This window comes from Caretta caretta, chromosome 1 (genome assembly GCF_965140235.1).
Source record: "Caretta caretta isolate rCarCar2 chromosome 1, rCarCar1.hap1, whole genome shotgun sequence".
Taxonomy (NCBI): domain Eukaryota; kingdom Metazoa; phylum Chordata; order Testudines; family Cheloniidae; genus Caretta; species Caretta caretta.
In genome coordinates this window covers 108,908,285-108,925,513 of record NC_134206.1, presented here as the reverse complement: position 1 = coordinate 108,925,513, position 17,229 = coordinate 108,908,285, and the positions used below count along the sequence as shown (strand labels likewise).

Sequence of the window (17,229 nt, the reverse complement as noted above, 5' to 3'; positions counted from 1 at the left end):
TCCCTTACTCTTCTCTTTCTGGTGGAGTACCAGAGTTGATGGGACAGCGATCTGTGGTCGATTTAGCGGGTCCTCACTGCTAAATCAACCCCAGGTGCATCGATCACTGCAGCGTCGATCCCCGGAAAGCATAGACATGGCCTAAGAGTTGAATGTCACTGCTGCTGCATTTGAATCCTAGGTGATCCCCAGCAGTGAAACCATCAGCTTACTTGTGCCAAGTGCTTGCCATTTCTACCACTCACCTTCTGCTGTTTGAATTTGACATGTTATAATGATATGCATTATAGCATATGCCATACTGCATAGCACAGTAACATATCAAGTTTTGTCAAGAGGAGATGACTAGCAAAAGGGGCATGTGACATTAGGCATCTTAGCTCCTTGCTCGTCTCCTTCCCTGGTTTCACGTTTCTCTGGTCACAAAATCTCAGTGGATCCAAAATCTGTTGCACTCAATGTTCCTGCTCAAACCAGGGTGCAGATGGATCCAACCTTAATCTTCCACAGAGGATAAGCAACCACCTATGAAGCCAAAAGGCTGCTATGACTTGAGTGCGAAATAGACTAGTAACTATTACAAAACCTGCTTCAAAATATTCTGAAAACTAATACCTCCTATTTCCTAAATTGTTATACCAATTTATTACACAAAAATAATCATACAGATTTTTAAAAGATGCAGTCATAAAAGTCTGAAAAAATGTAGGAGAAGCCAATGTAGGATACCCTAAAAAACCCAGATGGCCAAATCATAATTGCCCCTGCACAGGTGCACAAAGTCTTACTCTCATTTGGGTACCTGTGCAGGAGCAGCCATAAACCAGGTCTTTACAGTCCATTAGCACAAGGGGTGGAGGAATGGTAGGGCCTGATCTAAAGCTCATTGAAATTAATGGAAGTCCTTCTGTGGAACGCAGTGACTTTGGAACAGGCCTTTAGTGCCCCAGACATTCCAAAAAGGACAGGGCCATAACCCTACCCACCTATTGGCAAACAATACAATATGGCCTGGGATATTTAAAAAGTTCCCAGCATGATGTTCACTAACATCTGTGCAACAGAGTATCAAACTATCCAAGGTTTTCCTCTTGGAGATAAGAATTGATTACATTTAAAAAGACCATTTATTTATAAATGTTACTGGTTTATGTTAAAAATCAAAGTATCTTTAAGTGCTCACTCAATCTACAGATTAGAATTGTGCTCAGATGAAGCATCAATATCAGATGAAGATATTTATCATAGGTTAATTTCCCACATTTGTGCGCCATGGGTGTTACACTAATGTCTTCTTTTCCACATATCTGGTGGCTTTTTTCGGGCCACAAAGGAAGATAATTAGGGCCGTCAAGCGATTAAAAAAATTAATCACATTGTTAAACAATAATAGAATACCATTTGTTTAAATATTTTTGGATGTTTTCTACATTTTCAAATGTATTGATTTCAATTACAAGATAGAATAAGAAGTGTACAGTGCTCACTTTACATTTATTTTTATTACAAATATTTGCACTGTAAAAAAACAAAAGAAATAGTATTAGGTGAATTGAAAAATACAAGTACTGCAGTGCAATCTCTGTGTCATGGAAGTGGAACTTAAAAATGTAGAATTATGTACAAAACATAACTGCATTCAAAAATAAAACAATGTAAAACTTTAGAGCCTACAAGTCCACTCAGTCCTATTTCTTATTCAGTCAATCGCTCAGACAACAAGTTTGTTTACATTTACAGGAGATAATGCTGCCTGCTTTTTGTTTACAATGTCATCTGAAAGCGAGAACAGGTGTTCACATGGCACTTTTGTAGCTGGCATTGCAAGGATTTATATGCCAGATATGCTAAGCACTCATATGCCCTTTCATGCTTCGGCCACCAATCCAGAGGACGTGCTTCTATGCTGATGACACTTGTTAAAAAAAAAATATGTTAAGTAAATTTGTGACTGATCTCTTTGAGGGGAGAATTGTGCATCTCCTGCTCTGTTTTACCCGCATTCTGCCATATATTTCATGTTATAGCAGTCTCGGACGATGACCCAGCACAGGTTGTTCATTTTAAGAACACTTTCACTACAGATTTGACAAAACACAAAGAGGGTATCAATGTGAGATTTCTAAAAATAGCTACAGCACTCGTCCCAAGATTTAAGAATCTGAAGTACCTTCCAAAATCGGAGAGGGACGAGGTGTGCAGCATGCTTTCAGAATTCTTAAAAAAGCAACACTCTGATGCGGAAACTACACAACCCAAACCATCAAAAAAGAAAATCAACCTTCTGATGGTAGCATCTGACTCAGATGATGAAAATGAACATATGTTAGTCCATACTGCTTTGCATCATTATTGAGCAGAACCCATCATCAGCATGGACGCATGTCCTCTGGAATGAGGCTTGAAGCATGAAGGGACATATGTAGGGTGACCAGATATCAACTGTGAAAAAACAGGACAGGGGGTGGGTGGTAATAGGCGCCTATATCAGAAAAAGTCCCAAAAAACGGGACTGTCCCTATAAAAATGGGAAATCTGGTCACCCTAGACACATGAATCTTTAGCGCATCTGGCATGTATATTTCTTTCAATGCCAGTTACAACAGTGCCATGAGAATGCCTGTTCTCACTTCCAGGTGACATTGTAAGCAAGAAGGCAGCAGCATTATCTCCTGCAAATGTAAGCAAACTTGTTTGTCTGAGCAATTGGCTGAACAAGAAGTAGGACTGAGTGGACTTGTAGGTTCTAAAGTTTTACATTGTTTTGTTTCTGAATGCAGTTATGTAACAAAAAAAATCTACATTTGTAAATTTCACTTTCACGATAAAGAGATTATACTACAGTACTTGTATGAGGTGAATTGCAAAACACTATTTCTTTTGTTTATCATTTTTTGTGGAAATATTTGTAATAAAGATAATATAAAGTACGCACTGTATACTTTGTATTCTGTATTGCAATTGAAATCAAATATATTTGAAAATGTAGAAAAACATCCAAAAATATTTAATATATTTCAATCGGTAGTCTATTGTTTAATAGTGCGATTAAATCTGCTATTTATCACAATTAATTTTTTTGCGTTAATCATGTGAGTTAATCGACAGCCCTAAAGATAATCTTGGGCTAATTTTTGTAATGACTTGTTATTGCTTTAACAAATAATCTGATTTGAACAGGTGTAATCATGGAAAGAGGAAAGCCCCAAAAGGCAATCCAGTATAGTGAAGGAAGCTGAACTCTGGGGCTGTTATACATTTTATTGAAGATGCTAATGTGTAAGTGATCTGCTGGCTGTTTTTTCTTTTTAATTGAAATGACAGCTAGATCAGGCATTTAGGAAAGAAGAATGCAATTTCTGAACTCTATAGCACCTCAAATAAAAATGCTGTGGGTTTTCCCCCTTCCCTTCTCTCTCCTCTAATAAAGGGACAAGACATTTAACTTACAGCTTTTACTCTGCCAGTTAACAGTGAGGTCAACACCAAGAGCAGCACGACCTGCATAGCCCTGTACAGAAAGGAGAAACACAACATTAAGAATTTGTATTGCTGTAGCACCCAGAGTGTGATATAGCTATACAGGCTACTGTGAAGAAAAGGTCCCTGCCCTACATTTGAAGAGAATTTTGTCCGCATTTTGGCAATCATTAGAAGTGCCCATCATAACAACTACTTGAAATAAGAATGGAGGGGATGGAAGCTACTTACTGCCAAAGGGCACGACGTGAGAGGAGGAACTGTGAGCTTCTCATCTTTGCTTCGTCTCCCATGCTGTGCGGGGCTCCCAGCGGCAAAGCTCTCCTGTCCCAGGAAAGCCCCTGGATCCAGAGCGAGAGGGAGAAATCCAGTGTGAATGAGGAGCAAGGAATGTGCAGGTCACACCGACTGCATGCAGGGAACAGCCCTGTGCACACGGGAGTTAGGCTACATGGGCTGAGCTAGGTCCTTCCCAATTCACCTAGCGATTCCCGTCTCCGCGTTCCTGGCGGCTCGATGCAAGGGGCGCTCCCCAAGCGGCACACCTCTGGAGAGGGCGAGAATGCTGCCCTGGAGGGACGCACGAGCTACAACGCGGCTTTGGAAAGGAAACGCTACGCTGGAGTCCCAGCCCCTCCACCCCCCGCTGTCTGTCCCAAGGCACAGGCTTGCCCTTTGCAGGGGCGCTGGCGACCCGAGGCTCCGCTCAGCTGGCTCCCCGAGCGCACGCCAAACCTCTCCCAGCCGGGAGCGCCGGTACCCGGGCCAGCCCAGGTGCGAGCTCCCAGCGATCAGAGCAGCGCTGAGCGGCTCCGGCTCTCCCCATCTCCCCCACTCCCCCCGCGGGCGCCCGATACTCACCCCTCCGCTCCCACCTCTCTAGGCTTCCCAGGCCGGGCGCATGCCCCTTCCACAGCCGGTCCCCAGCAGCGAGGCGAGGGGCTGGAGTCAGACCGGCCGCCGAGTCCTCCCAGCCCGCCGCGTGGGGGTGGATTTTGTGGGGTGAGGCGGGAGACTGCCCCCTTCCTTCTCCGGAGGAGCGGGACTGGCCGGCCGGAGGTGGGCGACGCAGAGGGGACGAGACACTGGGCAGCCTCGCCGGACCTCCTCCCAGTAGCCACCGCCCGCGAGGGGAGGGGGCAGCGGCAGCCGCCCACAGACTGGGGATGTGGGCAGCCCTCGCCTCTTTGGCTTTAGAGGCGCTGCAGCCGGGGCCGAGGAGAGACGCGCGCAGGGGCCGGGAGTTGCGCGCGGCCAGGCGCTGAGCAGGCAGCGCGCTTCCCCGCTCCGGGCGCTGGGAGCCTCCGGCGGGCGCGGGGCGCGCCGCGGGGAGAGCCGCACGATGAGGCTGTGGCGAGGCGTGGGGCTGGTGCTGGCCGCGCTCCTGCTCAGCGAGGAGCCCGACGAGGCGTCCGCGGCGGTGAGTACCGCGGCGCGGAGCACGCCGCCCCCGTCCCCTCCCGGAGAAGCCCCCGGGCCAAACCTGCGGCCAGACGGCGGGCCCGGTGCTGCTTCGCTCCCACCCTTTGGGCGGACGGGACACAGTGAGGACCCTGGGGGCGAGGCGCCCCCGGTTACTTGTGGACGGGGGAGAAGGGGATAGAGAGAGAGGCCAGTGTGGCCGGATGGGATTGCACAGGGGACAGCCGGGCTCTCATCCGGGAGCTGAGTGCCCCCCGGCTCCCGCCGGTTTAGCCCGGACCTCGCTTTAAAAAGTGATGCAGCAGCAGCAGCAGCAAGGTGGCTTTCTCCTCTGGCTGCTCTTGCCCGCCCGGGTGCGGGGATATGCAGGTGCCCTTTGCTGGTAGATCTGGTCCCGCGTCTGTGCTGATGTACTCAGGAGGATATTTTCACTCACTTCCGAGGCACTCCCCCTCCCCCCCCCCGGCTTGTGAGTGTTCATTTCCCACAGAGAAGTAGCAACATGTTGCGATTCATAGGCACGCAGCCAAGGTTGTCAGTGCAGTAGCCGTCCTGTGTGAGTCTCTGAAGGCTACACACACACGTAGGTTAAATTTCTCACTGTAATCCCGAGCCTGGGATGGTCCATGCTGGCCCCGAAGCAGGGACCACTTGGTTACTCCTAAGGAACTTGCGTGGAACCTCCAGTATCCTCGCTTTCCCACGCCTTTTCGAGGATCACTGAAGCTGCAGAGGAAACGTAAGGGACATGCTTAATGGTTAGAAAACACACTACGTCCATGTATTAAAAGGGTGGGATTTTTTTTTAAATAAAGCTGGGAACCCAAATCTGTGTACAGGCTGCTTTCCTAGTTCATCATTACCTCCTGCCAGGGGCAATGTGCTGAAGAAGTAGAGATATCAGATTGCATGGCTGGCAACAGAGAAAGGTTCTCCTGGTCAGACTCCCCATAGTCTTTCCCTAACAAAAACAAAAGTTCCAGCTGCAACCAGTTCAACTTGCTATGAAGGTGTCTCCTCATGTAACTCGTTTTATCATACAACTTTTTCTGGGATCAGCTGTCAAACTCCTCAAGTTAGGACACTTAATTTCTTAACATTCTTGAAATATGTTGAAGCTGGAATCAGTTCCCCTAAGAGTGTGTAGTAAATTTGATTAATAAATTCTTCTGCTTTAGTCATTTTTTATCAGCTCCTTGATTTTTTGTACTAATTTTAGTTCTATGTTATAATAGTTGAGTTCAGTTCTTGTTACATAAGGCTTCAGACTTCTGATAACTAAAGATGGGCATATGATTATACATGATCTGTTTTCTGATTGGCTAGAAAATTAGATCTAGTATTGGTAAATTAATTAGAAAGGAAATCAGGAATATTTCTCCTTATTTTTCACAGATTTAATATAGGGTTTCACTTTTTGTTTAGTTATGTTGACATCTAAAGATATGGAAAAGTTTTATGTCTTGAATCAATCCAAATGCAAGGAAAATACACTCCAGTGAAATCTGATTTCTTATCTGATGCTGCTTATCTGCTAATAGCAGATTTACTACGTTCCAGAATCTCAGCAAGTTTTCTTGCTTATTCGGGGATTGTTCTATAGTTTATCGATAGGCCTTTTCCATTAGGTGCCCATCATTTTGACATTATACTCTCTCCCGCCACCCCACATCTCAGGACAGTATTTAGTTCATTCCTATGTTATAAAATATAATATATCAATTCACATTGGCATTCTAGGTCTGATATTCTTAAAGATATGAGAATCTGTCTTTAAACTTCCAACTTGTCAAATGTCTAATACAATCAATAATTTCACTTTTATATTTTAAATGTTTTGAGTTCTTGTGTAAATAGAACTCTATGAGCAAATTGCTTCTCTGAGATTGATCTCTAAATGTAAGGTAAATTGTTCTACTAACCTCATGACTCTGGCTGAGGTGATCTAAAGCTAGTAATGATTTCAATTTCATTCATTAACTAGCCTTTCTTTCAACATTGCATTAGCTGCGCAAGATAAACTGGCAAGTGTCATGCCACAAGGAAACAGAAGCATGCTTTGGAAGTTAAAATTTCTGCAGTTCTGTTAACCAGATAAAAGTTAAGCCCCAGGCAGCTGCTTTTCATTGAGCCAACTCACTGGTATAGGTATCTCTTTATTATAGGACACAAGCAAGCTGTCCTAGTGGATAAGGGCATTGTTGTGGGATCACTATGATAGGGATGCTGTTGGGCTTCCCTTTCCTGGGCACTAAGCCATCAATCATTATGTCTGGATGTTTATTTACCACACCCATGGGAATGGTTGACTGTACTTTTACAGCTGTAGAGATTGATAGAGCTGGCCTATAAACTACAATGCTTGCCTGGGACTCAAGGTCTTCAAATGAGCAGGGCCCCAAATGGTCCACTGCTTTGCATATGCTTAAAATACAGTTCTACTGAAAAAATGACTGTGAAATTGGCTGTTTGGTTATTGTGTTTTTGATTCCATATCAAATGTGCTCAGTTTACAAGTAAAGAACTTTTTTTGTTTTTTCCTAGTGGTCCTGCACATTTGACATAAGTTCTGAGGTGTAGATCCATAAAAGGTCTTAAATGCCTATGTCACAGTTTTAGGTACCATTGTGATCCACAAAACCCCATCTCCGCTACTTTCTAAGGCTATATCTACACTTTTGGGGGTTTGTAGCGTATAGTCACTACACTAGTGGCGCAATAACCCTCCCACTTTTGGTGGATCCTACCCCCTTCCCCTTCTCTTCCCCCCGAGGCCCCACTCCCTGGCCAGGCCAGCAGCTGGTGGAGCCCGGCTGAGAAGCCTGGGCAGTTGTGGGATCCGTGCAGAGCCTCCACCTGTCCACAGAGCGGGGGGCCTGAGGGCAGCCCCTGGCCCTGCCCCACAAACTCCCCGACCAGATCAGATGGAGGTGGAGGGTCTGTGGCTCCATACTGGCTCCTCAGACCTGCCCATGCAGCTCTTACCCTGACCCGACTCTGGCTGGGAGGTGGGACTTTGGAGCCTCAGCCCGGCCAGGGTAAGAGCTGCACAGGCAGCTGTGGGGCGCCACAGCACGGACGCGTCACCTGCCCTGGGTGGGGGCCCAGAGGGCAGGGACACAGGCCAGGGGTTGTTCTTGGGCCCCCTGCACCGCGGGCAGGTGGAGAGTCTATGGCAGCTCCCCTCAGCTGCCTGTGCAGCTCTTACCCTGGCTGGGCTGCAGCTCCAAGGCCCCGTCCCCCACCCAGAGCTAGGCTGGGGTGAGAGGTCCCTCCAACTGCCCTGGGTGGGAAATCCGGGGGTTGGGGATATGGGCAGAAGGTTGCTTTCAGCCCAGCCCATTCCACCCCGAGGTGAGGGGGGCGGGCTTCCCAGCCCCGCTCCGGCTTCTGGCTTGGCTGGGGGTGGTGCCTCTGGGGAAAGAGGAAGGGCAGAGGCGGAGCCTTGGGGGAAAAGGAGGGACCTCTGGGGGAAGGGGCAATGAGGGGCCTCGGGGGCAGGGGCCCCAGACCCACTCACTTTTGGGAAGGCTTTGTCACCCCTGCACTACATGTGTAGCTACAATCTTAGTGAAAGCCTCTTGCAGTGGGGAGCTACTGGAGCCTTTGCACATGACAGGAGCCTTTCACTGCAGTTGGAAAAGGCTCAAGCAGTGGGACACTACACTGTTAAAATAGCAGCATAAATGCGGGAGGCTGCTTGGGCATGTAGAGAGTGGTGTGGGGTACATACACTCCTGGACAACCCCAGGGTAAGGCACTCTATTCTACTTGCCTGAGTAACGTTTTGCTATCTACATTGCTATTTACACTTGTGCTAGGTGAGCATGTGCTGTCTGTATTCTACACACTGCTGTAAGTATAGATATAGCCTAAACCTGTAGATGCCTAAACTCACTCAGCACCTACATTTTTGCTGTAAAAATTCTTTGGTCCCTACATTGCTGCCTCTAGGTATGTGTGTTACTGCCTCATTCTAGGTACCTGGGCACTGATATCTCACCTAAGCCCCAGTGGGATCCACAATGCAGGGGAAGATAGGCACTCCTCCACTTATCTTGTCTGTGGGGCCCATTCTGGTAGGAGTACTCAAAGGTTACCTACCAGATTAGGCCCCTTCCAAATCCAAGAAGCGGTGAAACCCACCTAATAACTTTTAGTCCAGTCGTTCGACTACTCACCCAGGATGTGGGACATGTAGATTAAATTCTGCCCTCTCCATGAGGGAGAGAGAAATTGAATAGAAGTCTCCTTCCTTTTAGGAGCGTGCTCTAACCACTGAGCCATTGGATATTCTGATGTGGGGCTCCCTCCATCTCTCCTGAAGCTTTTCCACTTTGGAGAAATAGTTATCAGGCCAGAGAGAAAGAGAGAGAATTACTCTATAGCCTAGTGGTTAGGGCATCCACTTGGGAGGTAGGAAACCCAAAGTCCCCTGGCTTCAATGATTCTTCAATTATTTATCCAAAGTGGAATAGCTTCAACAGGAGAGAGTGATGGATCCCCACATCAGAATGTCTCATAGCTCAGTGGTCTCTGGAGTTGTGGGAGACCCCTGTTCAAATCTTTTCAACCCAGGCAGAGGTGGGGCGGGGGGAGGGAGGGAATGGGATTAAACCTGAGAGAGTCCCACATCCCAGGTGAGTGTGCTAACCACTGGGCTAAAAGTTAATAGGAAGGGACCACTATCTCCTGTTTCTGTTTTGCATAGAGTGAGCAGGTACCTATCTCATTCTTGTAAGAAGCAGCTTAGGTGCTGAGTAAGAAGGGGGCTGCTCTTACATAGTCACCTTACACAATAGAACCATGCTTCAAAGCCAGCTGTGAACAGGCATGGGCAGCAATACAATTAATGGCAGGACTGCATGCCTCAACTTAAAAGGCATGGTCAGCTTCCCCCTGAGCCCTGTCAGATGGCTCTACTAAATGCATTTATTTACGGCACTAGAACCCAAATGTGCTCTATGCCAACCCACAAAGCTGTTTTTTTCTTTTTTCTTTGGCAAACCGAGCTTTTTTTTAAAAAAAATTTACCAGTAAGATCAGTTTCTATTCCAAAATCAGAAGGAGAACTTAACTGTAAACAAGGGATTAGTTAAGATGTGTTCAGATCAGGCTGAGAGACTATTCCCTTGAGTAAGTTACAGAACTAGTTTGTTTTATGGAACCCAGCAAGGGTTATCATTTGCAACACCCTCAAGGCTGCATTTTTCTTTGGTGAAGTAAATCTGTTTCCTTATATTAGTACTGTATTATTTATCTGAGAAATCACTGTGATACAGAAATCCTAGCTGCTTTTTTGATGTCTAGTCAAAGCCACAGCTGCATTTCTCTGTTTTCTGAAATGGGACTTAATGTCTCAATACTTTTAAATGATGGGGCAAATTGCCACTAGTATCAGCAGGTGCAGTGCCACTGAACTTCAGTGAAGTGAAGGAGATGCTCCCACCCACGGTACATCAGGAGTGAATTTAGCAGTTTCTCTATGATACAAATCCAGCTCCCACTGAGTTCAGTGGACGTTTTGCTATTGACTTAATGAAAGCTAGATCTTCTCTAAGAGCCAGATGTATTACTGTTTAAGTTGGCAGGAAAAGGTAGACTAGAAAAATGATAAAAGCATGCCCCAAATGTTATAAGGGTAGTGCTATTTCCACCAATGTAGTTAACACTGACGTAATGTTAAATCTCTGTTGTCAAGGATTTATTAATTTGTTTAAAAAATACCTCAGGCTGAAATTAGACATAAAAGCTTTTAACATGAGAGCAAATGAACACTTTCTGAATGTTTGCCTTTTCATATGTGCTTGCTGATAAGAAATGGTGGGCCTTCTAAAAGAAGCATTCATTTTAAGGTTATTTCATTTAAGACAGACCCAACAAATTGTAAGGATTTTTTGGTGCTTTTTGTTTATCTTCTTCGTGGTTTTATTGATATGAGGGCAGGTAAGTAATGTAGCATTCAACCATAAATATTTGTGATTATATGCTCTGTAGACTAACTGTAACATCCAGCTGTATCTTACTCATTTTATTTTAATAATTATCGTTCCTGGGATTGCATATGTTAGTTTATATAACATATGGTTATTATTAGTCATGAATTTATATTTTACAGATGTTATAATTACATTACATGTGGGTTTTTATTATAATATAATTGCATAATTTCTCTGTTATGTTCTAAAAAATTGCTTTGGACTCATTCTACTTGCTCACACACTCTTTCGGAGTGCAGGAGTACATGTGACAATAAATAGCTTTTTCAGGCTATTAAACAGACATTTATTCTCAACAGCCATTTACTGTGCATAGACTCTGTTATGAATATTGTTCCTTTTATAGGACTAGACTAAACAAAGAAAGATTCAACAAGCCACATCATAAAAAAAAAAAAAAAGAAAGACTTTCCTCATAAGTGTTTAGAAGGTCTGCTCCATTGCTTTCTCAAAATTTCCATTGATGTCACTTGGTGTAGCTCAGATGAATAATTGTTCTTATTATTCATAGCAGTTACCATTAAAAAAGTCCTCAGCACCTTGTAAGGCAGGTCCAATGTTAAAATTAAACAGGCGGCTATAACCTGAACAACTGTTTTAGGCAGTAGCCAATGTAGAAAGTGAATGATTGGACACAGACAGCGCTGGAAAGAACTTTACTCTCATTTGAATTGTCTGGGCTGAAATCCTTCTCAGTCATGTGATATAGAATTTTCTGAGGAATTATATTAATATTCCAAGAGTTCTTATGATGCAATATCTTAGACCTGTAAAGAATACAGTAACAAATGCAGTCAAAGGTATTAAAGTAAAATATTTATCAATTATCACCACCACCATCTTCTCTTGCAGTGTCTCAGGTATTACACGGTGATAACTCTTTCCAGATGTTGACTTAATGGTGATTATGGTATAACTGGTTGGAAAATAGATTTTTTCCTTCAGAAAATTAAAGAAAAAGGAAAATCATTTGTCTTTTAATCAAAAATTGAAACTTGAAAAGATTTGCTTTTTAATGAAAAGTCAGATTTTTCCACAAGAAGTAGATGCTGTCTGCAAAATTTTTCAAAATCACAATCTAGATGGAAAAATTTCAACCAGCTCTTATAAAGAATTACTTTGTTTGGTCATTATGGCAAAACATTATTGTGCTTTAACTGTCATCATTTTAAAAAAATGATATTTGTAGGTGTATTATCTACATCTTAGAGTCTAGAAGACTAGAACAAAATCTGAGAAATGAAATGATCATGGGCAATTGTGAGATTTCACTTATCATGGAACACTGTAAGTGCTTGCTTTTAAGTCTTTGACATACATGAATACAGTTAGGCAAGATAAAAAATGTTAAGGTAGAGCATTAGACAATGAGCAGATGAGCTGCAAAGAGTGCATACGGACTACATTGTTCCTAGCCCTCATGCAGCCATGAAGTAAAGTAGGAGGAAGTAGGGATCCTCTAGAGCAGTGCTTCTCAAGCTATCTGATGTGGGGGACCGGCAATTTTTTTTCCAATGTGCGCGCAGACCGGCAGCCGATGGCTCGCGGGCTGGCACTGGACTGCGGACCACCACTTTGAGTAGCACTGCTCTAGAGCAGTGGTTCTCAAAGCTGGTCCGCCACTTGTTCAGGGAAAGCCCCTGGCGGGCCAGACCAGTTTGTTTACCTGCCGCGTCCGCAGGTTCGGCCGATCGCGGCACCCACTGGCTGCGGTTCGCCGCTCCAGGCCAATGGGGGCTGCAGGAAGGGCAGCCAGCATGTCCCTTGGCCCACGCTGCTTCCTGCAGCCCCCATTGGCCTGGAGCGGTGAACCGCGGCCAGTGGGAGCTGCGATCGGCTGAACCTGTGAACGCAGCAGGTAAACAAATCAGTCCGGCCCGCCAGGGGCTTTCCCTGAACATGCAGGTGACCGGCTTTGAGAACCACTGCTCTAGAGGAGATAGTAAGCTGCACCCCTTTAAAAGGTGCAGTAAGTTTCTTCCCTTCCTTTTCCCCTAAACAGCAGCCCTCCCACAGTGCAAATGTGGTACCCTAGGAGAAGGTGTGATTATGAATCATAATTCTTCCAGGGCTTCACCTGAGGTGGTGGTACCCCTTATTCAAGACTCTGCCAAAATTCCATGATTTAGCTCATACTGAACTTTGTGGAATGCATAATATCCACTCATGATTTTGAAATATCTGGGGTCAGTAGGATGATATTGCCTTATAGCTTAATCCTAATATAAAGGCCAGTTCTACCATCCTTACCCAAATTTAGTACCACTTTACTTCTCGTGTATAATGGAGCTACTTGTGTAGCAAGGTAATGGTCTAACAATCAGTAAGGTGGCAGAACACAGCCCATTAAATAACTACTATGTATTACATTACACAGAATTTAGTAATTTTCATTAATGCTTAGAACGATCATGGTAATGTCTGTATGATAACATCTCACCCTTACAAGTTTAATGTGGTTAACAAAAGTGTTACATACAGCTGAATCATAACCATGCTTTATCCTTTGTTTTCTATGACTAGAGGTTGCCAAGTATGCCAATAAAAATACTCATGAAGAAGGTACTTTCCAACAGAATAAAATAGTTGGAATAGATGTCTTACTGTAGACTAGATATGACCTTACAATATATACAACCCTAGGGTTTTAGAGAAGTGGCTTAGTAAATGACAGGAATTTTAATGCCTGACTGAAAATTTTCCCTTTCTGTATTCAGGATAGCGGGAGCCATTTCAAGGTGTCTTAATTCAAATCTCTATAGACTTGCAGTAAAGTAAAGGCAAGTGTACTCTAAATAAAATATAAAATATTCATTCATTCTTTCCTGCCGTTACTGTTTGATGTATACAAACAGGTAAACAATGTTTTAAGCAGATATAAAACTTAGTCTTTTCTAGCTTTAACTAAACAGTCATGTAAAAACATATCTATTTATCTATCCCAATAAACATTACAGTGTTTTAAATTTAAACATTAGAAATGAACAATTAAGTGAAGGTAAATAAACACTGAAATGCCCTCAACTGAAGAGAGAACTCAGACACACTAATATTAAAGTGTAAAATAGGACATTGCACATATTAAAAAAACAAAACCTCAGTTCTGGTCCCTTCTATCTCAGCCCTGCATCAGCCTATTTTAGTCTATATAGACTGATCACTGTAGTATCTGAGTGCCTATAAACCAGAAACTCTTTTACAGCCATCTGTTCTACATCATATATATTTAAGATATGGGCTAGAATCTGAGAAACCTTAGGGTCTTATTAGATCTCACCTGTGCTTCTTGACAATCAGGTAAAGACAATGGAGAGAAACACCTTATTCTACCTGTGATTTATCAGGTGATCATACATATAGAAACTCCAACTGGAGCACAAGTGCTTTGTGCTCTTATTGGCCATTTGCTTATGTGTCCAGTCCAAAGTCCTGGTCCTGCTCCTAAACTTTCTCAGGCTACACTGCCTCTTTGTTCATGATTCACTAACACTGCTGCACTCAGATGCTGGAACATTGGTGTCAGGGTGAAGCCCTCAAGAGTGGGTGTAGTGTCATGTCAGTGGAGGGTCCTAGACTGTGGAACTCCATACTAGTCAAGATCAGAATAAGCTCAGGCCCACTCATCTTTCTCTCCTATCTGTTTGTGCACACTTTTGCTGCTACTGTTTCTGGCATAAAGCCTCTTGCTGAGCCTGAGGAAGGCTGTGCATCATCAACAGAACAGTGAAGTAGACAGTACTTAAAGTACTCTCAAATACACAAAGTAAGCAAACTGAAAAGGAAGGAGAAAAATACTATTGAGACTAGATGATGATAATCAAAAGATAAAAGAGAATATATTTTTCTCCTTCCTTTTCAGTTTGTTTACTTTGTGTATTTGAGAGCACTTTTAAGATGGAAGTTTTCAAGAGGGCTGAGAGGGAATTTGAGGAAGAAATTGTCAAAGATCTAAAAAAAACCCCAAGAAATACTTTCATATACAAGTGTATATCAGAAGCACGAGCCTGTGAGAATCAATGGGTCTACACTTGACTGCTAGGAAGCTAAGAGTATGCACTGTACTTGTAGCAGTGTCGGTCCCAGAATACTAGAGAGACAAGGTGGGTGAGGTGTAATATCTTTTATTGGACCAACTTCTGTTGTTAAGAGAGACAAGCTTGTTTAGCATAAGTAGTTAGCACATATTCTAAGGGTCCATTCAAGGTAGATTTCAGAGTAGCAGCCATGTTAGTCTGTAAGTGCAAAAAGAAAAGGAGTACTTGTGGCATCTTGGAGACTAACACATTTATTTGCGCATAAGCTTTCGGGAGCTACAGCTCACTTAGTCGGATGCATCCGACGAAGGGAGCTGTAGCTCACGAAAGCTTATGCTTATATAAATTTGTTAGTCTCTAAGGTGCCACAAGTACTCCTTTTCATTCAAGGTAGAGTGGCTCCTTAACACCTTTGCAGTTATAGGACAAAAAGAGGGGGTTAGTGGATTACAGATTATTGTAATAAACCGTAAATCCAGTGTCTCTGTCCAGTCCATGGTTTTTAATGTCTAGCAGAGTTATGAATTTAAGCTCCCAGGCTCACCAGTGTTGTCCAGTTTCCTTTGAGCATGAGGACTGATAGATCAGATATAGAATGATTGCTTTGTGAAAAGTGTTCACCGACAGGTGATAGGGAGTTTTTGTCTTTTATCATTTTCCTGTGTGAGTTCATTCAAGAGTGTAGTGATTGTTTCATCCACGTAATTGTTATTGGGGCATTTAGTGCATTGGATGACTTATACCACGTTGTGCTGGCATGTGTAGGCCACATGGATCCTGAAAGGTGTGTTGTGCGGGGTGTTGATCATTGTAGAAGTGGAGATATATATGTCTGCAGGTTTGTTTTGCGTCTATTGTTCTGGCAGGATGTGGTGTAACTTTGAGTTGGTGTGTCCTGGAATGGGCCACCCAAATATCCAGAGAAAACCTGCTCCAATACAGAAATAAACCCCTCTCTGCCAGCACACCACTAGTTGTCACCTACCACCTACCACGGGAACCCATATGGGGTATCATCAAACAACTATAATCCATACTTGAAGGAGACCCCATCCTGAAAGAAAGCTTTCCTGAACCCGCTCTTCTGGCCTTCACACAACCTCACAACCTCTCCAAATTCATCATCAGAAGCAATCTCCTCACAGACCAGGACACACCAACTCAGGCCCTGCCATAACAACAAGGGATTTTAAAACAGTTTTTAAAAAGCTAAAAAAACAAACCCCTAAATCGCCCTGGATTGAGAGGTAAAGTATTGTCAGGAATCAAAAACTGGCCAAGAGACCAAAAATAAAGTGTACAAATAAATGTGCAGTCTTCAACATGGCAAAAGTTTTCCTGAAGCACTATACCTAACTGGTGATGTATAATACATTTATTAATATCTGGAAAAGGTGGGTAAGCAGAAAGGTGGCAAGAGTTTCAAATTTTCACTAATTTAAGAAATTTGTGTCATTTAAGATATAACGGAATTAGCAAAACAGGTGAATGAACAGCATGATGGCAGATGAAATTGTTGACTAATGCATAGTATGATTCGGTGGAAGGAATACTTTGAATTACTCATATACTACTGGGTTTTAAGATAATTATAGCCATTTGGGAGAAAGAGACTTGGGCATCTGTAAAAAAAAAAATCTCTGTTCATTGTGCAGTGGTGGTTTAACAAAATATGCACATATGCAAAATACTATGATCTACAAAAATGGGGAAAATACTGAAAATATTGTAAGGCCATTATATAAATCAGTGCCTTAGCCATACCTGGAATACTGTGTTTCATTCTAGTCACCATATCTCATGAGATATAGCAGAAAGGGAGAGGTCCCAGTGAGAGACTATAACGTTGATTATAGGCAGGGCCGGCCCTAGACCAAATGGCACCCCAGGCGAGGAGCGTCTTCGGTGCAGCCCCTCCATTTGTTAAACTTTTGAATGCTTTATTTTTTATGAAATTTGTACCCCATTTCATGACTTTGATGCACGATTTGCATGAATGATTTATCCTTGTCATATAAGACAATAAGTTTGCACACTAGGATGTATAAATCTGTATTTATTCATGCCATATATAAGCAAATAAAAAAAAACTGTTTTGTCTAAGGTTATAGAAACTTTTTTATTTTAAGAACAACTGAAATGCACTAACATCAAGAAATTGTTACAGGATTAAAGTAGGTGACAGCCTTAGAATGATAACCCTAGTCCTTCAGTTCAAAAGGTCGCTTTTCTCGCCTTTGACCTCGTGAACTGAAGCACAGTGTCAGAGAGATCCAAAGACTGGCCAATGGCAT

At 43.4% G+C, this 17,229-nt stretch overlaps 2 protein-coding genes across 4 annotated transcripts in view; one reads left to right on the top strand and one right to left on the bottom strand.

The window, feature by feature from the left end:
* COL4A2 (collagen type IV alpha 2 chain) overlaps positions 1 to 4,452 on the bottom strand; it is a 245,114-nt gene extending 240,662 nt beyond the window's left edge. The window contains exons 1-3 of one of the 2 annotated variants that reach the window (XM_048855079.2): positions 4,342 to 4,452; positions 3,712 to 3,821; positions 3,451 to 3,511 (exon numbers count right to left, since the gene is read on the bottom strand). In XM_048855079.2, coding sequence (XP_048711036.2) covers positions 3,451 to 3,511; positions 3,712 to 3,773 — 123 coding nt within the window. In that variant the 5' untranslated portion in view covers positions 3,774 to 3,821; positions 4,342 to 4,452. The remainder of the gene's footprint in view (positions 1 to 3,450; positions 3,512 to 3,711; positions 3,822 to 4,341) is intronic. The other variant, XM_075129799.1, reaches the window with a different exon arrangement.
* The window catches only part of COL4A1 (collagen type IV alpha 1 chain), a 220,339-nt gene continuing 207,091 nt past the window's right edge, over positions 3,982 to 17,229 (top strand). The window contains exon 1 of one of the 2 annotated variants that reach the window (XM_075129793.1): positions 3,982 to 4,254. In XM_075129793.1, coding sequence (XP_074985894.1) covers positions 3,997 to 4,254 — 258 coding nt within the window. In that variant the 5' untranslated portion in view covers positions 3,982 to 3,996. Of the gene's footprint in view, positions 4,255 to 4,448; positions 4,901 to 17,229 lie in introns of those variants that run through there. The other variant, XM_048855091.2, reaches the window with a different exon arrangement.